The sequence below is a fragment of the Aythya marila genome, assembly GCF_965140915.1.
Source record: "Aythya marila genome assembly, chromosome: 11".
NCBI lineage: Eukaryota > Metazoa > Chordata > Aves > Anseriformes > Anatidae > Aythya > Aythya marila.
This window is the reverse complement of record NC_139052.1, coordinates 12,472,263-12,483,207: the sequence shown is the minus strand read 5'-3', so window position 1 is coordinate 12,483,207 and position 10,945 is coordinate 12,472,263. Positions and strand designations below refer to the sequence as shown.

The window sequence follows — 10,945 nt, the reverse complement described above, 5'->3', positions numbered from 1 at the left end:
TATACTCTATTTGCTAAAAGTACCAATGCATATGAAGCAGGCTATTTTTCATGAATAAAAATTCTTAAGGAAGAGTAATTTTACATATGGAATTACCCCAGAGGTATGCAACCTATATGAAAAAAATATATAATATTAAAATTCCTTAAAATCATCTTTTATGATATTATCACTGGAAGGATTATCCTGGGAGCCTTCACGAGCTGAAGGGTTCCAGCAACATGAACATGACACAGTTCAAACTCTAAACATGCCTGAGTGTTACAAGCGGGGAACAAAAATTCCAACAGAAATTCTCAGCACATCAAATCAAATCACCACACGGTGTATTTTTTTCTGTAATATTTTATTTTATTTATATAGAAATACTTAAAAAAACATGAAGTAGCACCATTACTTAAGTTTTACTTTTATTATGTAGAACTTTAAATGTCAGAAAAATAAAACTCTTGATACAATTTCAAATCTTGTCTCAGCAAATATAATATTAGTATTTGACCATGAGGTTAAAGGCCCTTTATCATAAAATAAAATATACTTTGTTTTTAAACTTTGCTCAGTAAAGTACATTTAAGCTCAAGTAACGTCACCTACATATACATAAACAAGTGGTAAACAAATGTATTAAAATAGAAATACTAAAACTATAGTGGTGCAACAGAATTTTTGTAATTTCCACTGAATTCTATTTATACAAATGTTAGAAAGCTTCAACAGTTCCTTTTGACATATGTTTATACATTTCCATTTTTGTAATAATATAGAATAAAATATGCTTTATATCACTGAATAGAAAATATGCTGGGTGAAGCAGATTTAAAAGATTTTTTTCTGAACCTATAAAATCTCCATCCCAACAGAATACTGTTCAAAGCATTACACATTTTATGGTTTGTAATTCCGTTCACAATTGTGTGATATTAAAATAATACAGTGTTCTTTGCCATAAGGCCATACTAAAATAAAAAAGATTTAACCCAGCTACAAAAAGTTCACTGAACTTAAATTAAAATACTTGTAAACATCTTTGCAATATGAAATATAATTTTTCAAGTCAAAAAAGAATAAAATACTTCAATCTGTATTAATGCAATTTATCTTTAAAACCTTTAAACGTTTTAATATATATAAGAGATATGTTACAGTTTGTTTTTTTTCTTTTTTTTTTTTTTTTTTTTAACTTTGATAAAGCTGCAGTATCATGGTTTTCACAGGAACTTCTTGCCCTTTCAAGAACATTCAGAAAAGTATCCACCCATAGATTTAATTATTTTGTAATAAGCATCCTAGGAACTACCAGCACGTTTTACTAACAGTCCACACACCATTGTCATCATCATAAGCATCTCCTACTTTCAATTTTTTTTTTTGTTTTTGTTTCTGTTTTTTCTTATTTTTTTAAAAAAGGGGGGGGGGTTGGAAGCTTCGTATTAAAGTACAGTGTAAAAACTAGCCTAGCACTAGAATGGAGTCGCCCGTTATTATTTATAGCATGCACCCGCGGTCGCCACCAGCACCCCCACCACCAGCACCCCAACCACCAGCACCCCCACACCACCACCACCAGCACCCCCAGCAACCCTCGGCCCGGTCATGCTCAGGAGAAGATGCGGATGGCCTGGGTGACGGCGCTGTGGCACACAGGGCACTGCGGCTCCGTCTTCTCGCAGATGCGGTTGGCGCACTCCATGCAGAAGAGGTTGTGGCCGCAGGGCACCAGCGCCGCGATCACCTCGCTCTCGAAACACACCGAGCAGTCGCGGCTGCCCTTCCGTCGCACGCCGGACGACGAGCACGACGAGCTGGACGACGAGCTGGACGACGACGAGGAGGAGGCCGACGAGTCGGAGGGCAGCCCCGGCAGGTGGGAGCCCAGCCCGTTGGCGTACAACGGGTACGAGGCAGCCAGCAGCCGCCCACCCGGGTCGCTACGCACCCTCCGTGCCAGTGGGTGCTCGGGCCCGGCCACTGCAGCCGCCGCCACCGGGCCGTGCAGGGGCGGGGAGAGCCGTGCCGGGGGCGGAGCAGCGCCACCGCCCCGCCTCGGGCCGCTCACCAGCAGCGCCAGGTTGGCATTGGCGGGCGTCGCGCCCGGGAAGGCGGCGGCGGCTGCGGGCGAGGGCGCCGGTGAGGGCGGCGCGGCCGCAGGGCCACGCTCGAATTGCGGCCAGATGAGGGTGGCCCCCGGCGGCGGGGCGGGGGCCAGGTCAAAGCCGGGCGGCGAGTCGAAGGGCAGCTCGGAGCAGCAGTCCGGGGAGGAGAGCACGTCCCCGCCGCCCCCGCCGTACACGTAGCCGTTGGCGCTGCCGCCGCTGCTGTTGTTGTTGTTGTTGCCATTGTGGGTGAAGCTCAGCGCGGGGCTCGGGGGGCTGTAGTCGGCCAAGCGGGCGCCGCTGCCCCCCGCCGTGCCGCCGCCGAAGTAGGAGTCGGTGGAGGCGCTGCCCAGCGAGCTGGAGCTGTCGTTGCGGTAGTTGCAGAAGGGTTTGCGGCCCGGTGTGGGCGTGATGCTGGGCGGTGTGGGCTTGCTCCAGAGGCTGCCCGTGCCGTTCAGCTCGAAGCCCACATCCGTGCCGTTGGCGTGGAAGTCGTTCTCGTCCGTCAGCTCGATGATGCCGCCGGTGCGCATGGCGATGTGTGCCTCGATCTCCTCCCGGGCCCGGTCCACATTCTCGGGCATGCCTGTCACCTCAAAGACCGGCTCCTTGTCCCGGCTGGGGGTCACGATGTAGGTGTGCGTCTGCTGCTGGATGCGCTTGATTGTGGCCCCCTTGGGCCCCACGACCAAGCCCACCACACGATAAGGCACCCGCACCTGGATGGTGGTTTGGCCGGGCAAGTTCGGGGGGCCGGGAACGGTGCCGTTCAGGGCTGTGTTCTTGTTCCGTGAGGCTCGGATCATGGAGAAATGCTCGGCCGCTGAGATGATCTCCCTGCGGGCCATGGCCACATCTTCCTTTCTGCCCGTCACAACAAAGAGCGGCTCCTCCCCGCGAACCGGGGTCTTGATGTAGGTGTTGGTCTTTGCCCGCAGAGCTTTGATTTTACAACCTGGGAACGAGATGCGGGAGATGGCAGGCAAAGGGGAGGGGAAGGAAGGGGGGGGAGAGAACCGGTTACAACCCATTAGTTGGGTGCAGCTGGAGGGGGAGGGGGGGGGTAATACACACCCACCCGAAACACATTGCCCCCTGCCCCAGGTGATGGCTGGCAGCTCGTCCAGGAGCCCCGGTCAGGGCGCTGAGGGATGCCAGCCCCAGCCCTGGCACACGCCCAAAGGCATCGCAAGTGGCCAGCGCCGCATCTGCCATGCAACTGCCCCAAAACTACCAACGTGCAGCTCAGAGGAACGGCAACAACGGAGGAAAAGCAGCGTGCGGGAAAACTGCACGGCCAGAAAAATGAAATAAAATAAAATAAAATAAAATGAAATAAAAATGAAACGCGAGCAGCCCCAACAAATCACCGCACGCGCCAGTCTGCATTCCTGCTAAGCACTTTCCTTTCGTAAAAAATAAAAAATAAAATAAAATCGGTTCTGCGGAAGGTGAGGAGCAGCGGCTGCACTGAATGAGCCACATTCCCCTATGCGGATGCTTTATCCCAATCCCATTGTTCCACTTCCCCACTCCGTTCCTCGTCCTTAAAAACACCCCACGATTTCCAACTTCGGGGGAAAAAAAAAAAAAAAAAAAAAAAAAAAAAAAGAGCTCCGGGGCTCGCGTTTTCCCCCCTTTTCCTCTTGCAAATCTAACTTTTGCAGCCAGAGGAGCGGCGAGATTTTTTAGAAAAATCCTTTTCCTGCTTCGTCCGTGTGCCGGCAGCTCGCAGCGCCCCTGGGAAGCGCTGCCCGGCGCTGCCCGGCAGCCCCACGGCCGCACTTTCTTTGTCTGGGGGAGCCGGCGCCGCGCCCCGCTGTACCCACCTTGTCTGCCCACTATCTCGGCGACGTGCTCCGAGCTGGGCACCGGCACGCACTCGGTCATGTTCACGCTCTTTTTCCGAGGTTCGCTGTCGTAAATGGAGCCCGTCTCGTCGTTGTCCAGCCCCAGCAGGGAGAGCTGATCCAGGGCGATCTGCAGGGCTCTTTGGTCATCCAGCGTCTCTCCCCCGCCGCCGCCGCCGCCACCGCCGCCGCCGCCGCTCCCGTTCCTCTCCATGTCTGCAAAGAGCGAGCTGGGCATGGTCCCTGCGTGCGCTGCACCCTCCTCCTGCACCCGGCTCAGTAGTAAGAGATCAGACACAAAGGAAAACCCGAGGCAGATGGCCAGCAGCAGAGAAGGAAGGGAGGTGGGCGACTGCTGGAGACCGGGGAGCTGTTGCCTTTTGCTTGTATATTTTGTATCTTTCCTTTTTTTTTGTTGTTTTGTTGATTTTTTTTTGTTGTTGGTGGTGGTGGTAGTGGTGGCGGCGGTGGGGTTTTTTGTTTTGTTTTGTTTTTCCTCCTCTCAGTGCAATCCGGTTTATAAGATGGTTTCAGGACCCCCCCCACACGACTCCCCCCTCGAGGCTTTTTCTTTTTTTTTTTTTCCTTTTTTTTTTTTTTCTTTTCCCCCCCTCGGCCGGGGGTGGGGGGGTGGGGTGGGGGTGGGCAGCGGAGAGCGAGAGGAGCTCCGATGGCTTCCCCCCCTTGAGTTCCTCGCCGGCCACAATGCCAAGCGATGGCAGCGTTTCTTTAAGGAGCCCCTCCCAGGCTCCACTCCACTCACTCAGCGTTTTTTCCTCCTCTCCCCTCCTCTGTCTGAGGCACCGCTGCAGCCAGACGGCTCTGGAGAGGCGGGCGGAGGCAGCCGGGGAGGGAGGAGGGAGGGAGGGAGGGAGGCAGGAGGGAGGCTGGAGGCTGGAGGCTGGGAGGCAGCCGGGGAGGGGAGGGGAGGGGGCACGCGGGGAGGGGAAGGCTGGGGCGCGCCGCCGCCACACGCTCGCTCCCATTGGCCGGCCCCGCCCCCGGCCCCGCCCCCCGGCCGCGCGCCGCTCTTTGTTGCCGCGCGCCGAACAATGCCGGGGCGCCGCGCCCCCCGCCTTCCCCTCCCCGCCCCTCCCCGGGCGCGCGCGGCCCCGGGCCCCGCGCTGAGCCCGGCCGGGGCTTTTCGTTTTTTTTTTGTTTTTTTTTTTTTTTTCTCTTTAATATTATTTTTTTTTTTTTCAAAATACATTTTATATTTTAATTTTTTTTTGTATTTTTTAATTTTTTTTTTCCACCCGAGGGGGGTGTGCCGGGGGTTCCGCGCTTCGCCTTCCCGTCCCGGAGCGGGCCCCGTGCTACCGGACGGCGGCCGCCAGCCCCCGGCCGGCACCGGCAGAGCGGCCCCGAGACACCGGCACCGCCGGCACCGCTCCGGGCCCCGCCCGCCCCCGCCGCCGGGCGCCTGCGCGCCCCTCCCCCGCGCCATGCGCACTGCGCCGCCCTCAGCGGGGCCCGAGGCCTCTCCCCGCCCGGCTCGGCCCCCCTCAGCCTGTGTGAGGGGCAGCCCGCTGGCTGTCCCCTCATTTCGGACCCTGCGCCCCCACAAACAATAAATGGTCTTCTCGGCAAGTGTCCCGTCTCCAAATCCAGCCTGCCACCCGCTGGGAGAGTCCTCAGTGTTGTCACCAAAGTGCCACCAAACAGGACACTGAATTCCTCCGCCTTTCCCCCCACATATCCACGAGTACCCCTATTTAAAATTCTGTCATTCTATGATATTCTATGAATCCTAAAATCATTAAGTGTGGAAAAGACCTCCAGGATCACCTGGCCCTACTGTCCCCCCATTTACATAGACCTTGCCAACTTGCCATGGGCAGAAGCCTTGGGAGAAGGCAGCCCCCACCTAATTGCCTGACAGCCTCACATTCGGCGGGGACAGCCCTTTACAAGCACACAGGGATGTGTTTAGCCAGCTGCCTGTACAAACGAGTGTAACGAGTTACAGGTAATTGTTTACACGCCGTGTTTATGGCAAATGACTGCCACTTCCTCAGGATGTTTGCATGTTTTATAACAAAGCTCCCGTGGCTTGTTTGCTAGCACGGGCATATACACCAGACATGTGCTTTCCTAAGTGCTGAGGCTGTCCCCTCAACTGTTTCATATTTAAAAGATGGCATAATTTACAAATTTACACTGTAGTTCCAGCAGTGAGAGGTTCTAGGGGGAAAAATGGGAGATTATTTATAAATGGATAAGGATCGTGAAGGCCTTTTACTGTTTTAAGCATTTGGAAAAAAAAAAAAAAAAGGCAGATGGACACAACCTTTGACAGCAACAGAAATAATGTTCTTTATTAAATACATTTCAAAAAGAATTTTGCTTCTCTGGAGTTTTTTTTTAACTCAGGGAATCCAAAATCTGCAAGAAAATAACTGTTCTCATTTCCCAAGCAGGGGCAGGACAAGACAGAAATGAGGGGACTGTACCCGTGAGGCAGAGACACGTCACTATAGACGATTACTGTTGTTGACACACAGCAGTGACTGGCAGAAATACTAAAATACAAAGATAGTGGTTGGGTGTGATACAAAGATAGTGGTTGGGTGTGCTTGGATTTTACCTGTTCCTTGTGTTTGTTTGTTTTGTTTTTTTCTCCCCCACTTCCCATCGTATCTAAAACTGTCAGGGTTTCTGCCCAAGATGACTATGCTGAGCATCCATGCACTGACTACAAGTAAAAGGAAAACAAGTTATCTTCAGGCTCATGTTCCTCTACAGGGAAAATTTTATTCTCAAAGCAAGATCTGTACTGATCTAGCTTTATTTTTTGATGTTAAGCTGGAAGCTCTAATTAAAAATGTTTAAAATTAATTTCATCCCTTTCTATAGAATAAGATTCCCGGGAGGGGAGAAGGAGATGCATTTCTAGGAGACTAAGTGTGCACTGGTGTTTTAAGTCTCCTATGGATCCTATGGAATAGTCCAGCATCTTGAGGAATATTGCCTTTTTTTTTTTTTTTTTTTTTTTTTTTTAATAATTTTGAAAACTTTTAAGAGCAAACTACAGGAGATAACAACAACTGAAAAGTTATACCGACATACCTTAAAACATGCACACACCAACTGCACATACCACTCGGAATACAGAATCTAAGCAATAGCATGCTCATGTGGCAAAAAGCAATGCACGCAAGATTCGTATGCATGAACTTATTCCACAGAAATATTTCTTCAGAGTAACTTGATCAGATATAAATTAAAGGGTTATCTATCTGTAAGTCCTTTCATCCCATACAACCTTGAAAATTATGCAGAATTATAGTAAGCTCCATCTCTGGGGAAGAGACCAACCATCTACCAATTTACAGAAGCTTAACAAAAGCAGGAAGGGAGGATATATTACAGGCAAATACAGGACTTATTGCAGGAGGAATGTAATTCTCAGTCCTTTTAGTTTCTCTCTCTCTTATCATTTCCCATTTGTGGCAGAGGTAATAAAACTTCCTTCCTCCAACCTTTATTTAATTAAAGTGTAAAGTCTTTGGGGCAGTGAGCTTACTGTGTGTGTACATACAGCTCTGAGCATGAAGAGGTCACGAATTAATCCGAGGCCTTTAAATGCTACTCTGAATACAAAGCATTAACAATAATAAGAATAGGATATCATTTTCATTTAGAATAGATGGGGCCTCTGTTTTCAATGTATCATCACAAAGAATAAACCACACATCTCAGGGAATGACTAAATTAAGGAGCAATGAAAAAGGTATTTCATACCAGACTCGTGAGTCCACTCTATCTCATGTGCCTGCACTCAAGGACACTACTGCCTACTGTGACAGCATTTACCATAAAGTTCTTCTTCACCATAATCTCACAAAATAATGTCCCAAATCCCACAGGACACATTATCAATCAGATTATGAGTATATATGTTTTAAGATGGTGCATATGATTACTGTCATAACATACCCAAATTAACCTCTTGCATGTGCAATAAGCAGCAATTAGCAATCTACAGACAAATGACAAGTTCCTTCATAATATGTAACAACACAAAAGCCAGATTTCCTATTGAATCCCATATTAACCTACATTCAGTGGCCGTGAAATCTCGGAGCGCCGTGTCGGAATTTATCATCTTTCAGTGATGTTAGCTCCGCCTCTTGATGGTTCGAGACAAGATGTTTACAAACAATTCATCCAGAATCTGAAAGGCAGCTGAAAATGTTTATTATTTTCATGCCACTCATTCCAAGCATTTGGGGTGGTTTTTGATGAAGGGTGGGGAGAGCTCTCTCAAAACAGCATAGGTGTGTTAATAGACTACAAGAAATAAAATGGAGATAGATTAGTGAGAGGCTTTGTGATGCCTCTCTGAGATGGAAGCAGGCTCAGGGGTAAGGAAGATGCAGAAGTGCCTTTTTCCCTTGTGATATGGACTTTCACGTCAATAAATACAAACAGGGAGGTGATGCTGATGCTTCCCCATGTGTACTTTCATACCTGTAATTCTACACCTCTCCTTTTACAAAATTCATTTGCAAAATATTTTTTTTTTGAAAACAAAGATCTTCTGGGACAACTTGTGAAAAGCAATTTTGCCCCAATCCAGAATGAATCTCAGACCTTTAGCAGTCACAATCAGGCTTCAAAAAATATTGATACTGTAATGTAAATTTATGTCAGCTGCTAATGACTTCACTAAAATGCTTGTTTCTAGTACATTAAAATGAAAAAGATTTTTGCAATAGTCATTGCAGGCTGTACTTTCTTCATACACATTTGCTATTAGTTTGACATCAGTGATTAGAGTGTGCATGTTTGTAGGGGATGAAGTGCCTTATAAGAATGCAGTTTTGTTTGACATGACTGATGGAAGGCAATTCAAAATGCATAAAGATGCCTTTATAATAAATCAGAAGTAACCAGCCGGATCACTTGTTCGCTTTAAAACCCTTCACCTGGAGTCTAAGTGGCCTCTTTCATTCAAAGCTCCATTCTGCCTCTCGCTTAAGAACAAAGGTTATCGCACTGTATATCTGAGCTAAATGGCGTTCAACAGTCGAGCCGACCAGAGTTCAAATCTGAAAACCCGTTCTGCCTTTCCTTCGCTCTCCCGTCGCATATTTAGAGGCCAGCCTTCCCAGCTGCTCTGCATGCAGGCCTCCCAGCGGAGCTCTCCTGTGCACGCGGCTGCAGGATTGGAGCTCTTTGTTACCAGGGCCCTTGGGCCAGTGTTCAGCCTGCGACACAGCACTGGCGTCTCAAGTCTAAAGCACCTATCACACTTGTGGGCACTGTCTATTGAACAACAGCTAGATTTAATAATAAAAAAAAAAAAAAAACAACAACACATATATAAAAAGATTTTATGTTTTTATGTTTAGACTGAGCTGGATAAGCCATAGATTTGTGAGGTAGGTCACAACTGAGTTTTATTCATCAGTTTTAGTCTCTGAAATAGTACATTATAATTACATTTTAATTTACTTTAATCTCTGAAATAGTTAATTATAATTATGGTCATAAAACATGTATAACCTTTGCTTCCTCTACCTCTCCAGTCTTAGCGCTGTTATAAGAAAGATAAAACAATTGTCCTTTAATGCTAATTGTTTATGAACTCCTTTGTAAGAGACTGTTTATATAAAATGCCTAGGCAAACTCTAGGCACAAACGCAATATTCATAATAAATGAATGAATATTATATCCCTGACCATAATTCCAGTGCTCTCCAATAAAAGAATATCTAATTCTTGTCACAGAATTGCCTCGTAGGTTGAAGTTCAGCATATAAATACACATGGGAAAAGATTAGATTTTAATTGATAAGTATTAATCATCATTCATTTCTGTCTCTGCAGGAAGCACAATGTTAAAACATCTAGTTAATATACTGTATAATGGATAACCTTGAGGCAGAAGCTCTTGCATCTGTCTCTATCCAAGAAAAATGTCAACATCAGCCTTTGTTGCAGCAAGATACCCTGACATCTGAATGGAGTTGCTTCTGCTGGAAAATTGACTGTCTCCAGTGCAATCCTTCCTAACCTGCATCTGGTGCCTAAACTAGAGATGAGCCCCAAATAATTTTTTTTTATCTGCATACACCTGTACTTAGAAATGTTTGAAATACGGTCTAAGTCAGAATGCTGTGTTTGTGGCGCATCACTGCTCTAAACAAACAGATTTCTCATGTGATCGTCTCACTGCAGCCACAAAGCATTAGCACTCACAAGAGCATCATTGAAGATACTCAGGCTGTTCATTGAGAACAAAGCCATTAATGATTAATACTATGGTAGGAGAGAATGTAGCAGTATTTCTTGGCAGCTGAAATGTGGCAATGCCTCTCCTACATGGAAAAGACTCACAAATACCTCTAGCTCTTTTGCATCAGATGGTTCTTATTTGCTCTGTGGGAAGAAGAATCAAACAAATTCCCCAGATTAAAGGAAAGTGAAGGGGATTTGCACATCTAAAACCAGACATATACAATACATCTCTCTCTGACTGACCCAGCAGATGCAGAGATGTGTTTATGTATCACAGACTTTACTGTCCCAGCAGATGCTGCAAAGTTGTCCCTGACACAGACGCTTACTGTCCCCACAGATCTGTATTTTGGGAGGGAATTTTCGTACCACAGACACTACTGTCCCTACAGAACCACATCTGCTGGCAGAGTTATTGTTTCACATACTCTTCTGCCTCCAGCAGCTGTGAGAGACTGCCAGGACGACAGGCATTTCTGTCACAGCAAATCTCCATCTACAGGGCATTTTAAACTGCAGCTTACGCTACTGCTCTTACTGAGCCCTTAGTAGGGACCATGTTGATGAGGGGGAACAACAGAAACAAATGGAAATAAATGTCTGCTGGACATCTAAATCATCATTACCTCTGCCTAAATATAGCACTCACAAGTGCTGTGTTTGGGAATGTATCAGAAGGAGAAAAAGAATTACTCTTGTCCTTCTCCCACCCCGCCTTTAACAAGTATTCATTTTGAGAAACCCTCAAAGGAAAAA

The 10,945-nt window shown here is 47.1% G+C and overlaps 1 protein-coding gene and 1 long non-coding RNA gene across 2 annotated transcripts; one reads left to right on the top strand and one right to left on the bottom strand.

The window, feature by feature from the left end:
- Window positions 1-329: 329 nt before the first annotated feature.
- On the bottom strand, window positions 330-4,784 carry MEX3B (mex-3 RNA binding family member B). Its single transcript, XM_082769646.1, has 2 exons — window positions 3,923-4,784; window positions 330-3,048 (listed from the first exon to the last, which is right to left on the bottom strand). The coding sequence occupies exons 1-2, from the start codon at window positions 4,179-4,181 to the stop codon at window positions 1,598-1,600; spliced, it is 1,710 nt and encodes a 569-aa protein (XP_082625772.1). The 5' UTR covers window positions 4,182-4,784; the 3' UTR covers window positions 330-1,597.
- LOC309882486 lies at window positions 1,790-3,612 on the top strand. The gene is made up of 3 exons (XR_014318298.1): window positions 1,790-1,864; window positions 2,889-3,007; window positions 3,198-3,612. It is a non-coding gene; the product is annotated as an uncharacterized lncRNA (long non-coding RNA).
- Window positions 4,785-10,945: the final 6,161 nt, after the last annotated feature.

Coding starts and splice junctions, on each gene's coding strand:
- MEX3B (XM_082769646.1), bottom strand. CDS start 4,181: ATGCCCAGCTCGCTCTTTGCAGACATGGAGAGGAACGGGAGCGGCGGC. Junction 3,049..3,922: donor CGAGATAGTGGGCAGACAAG/GTGGGTACAGCG, acceptor TCTCGTTCCCAG/GTTGTAAAATCAAAGCTCTG.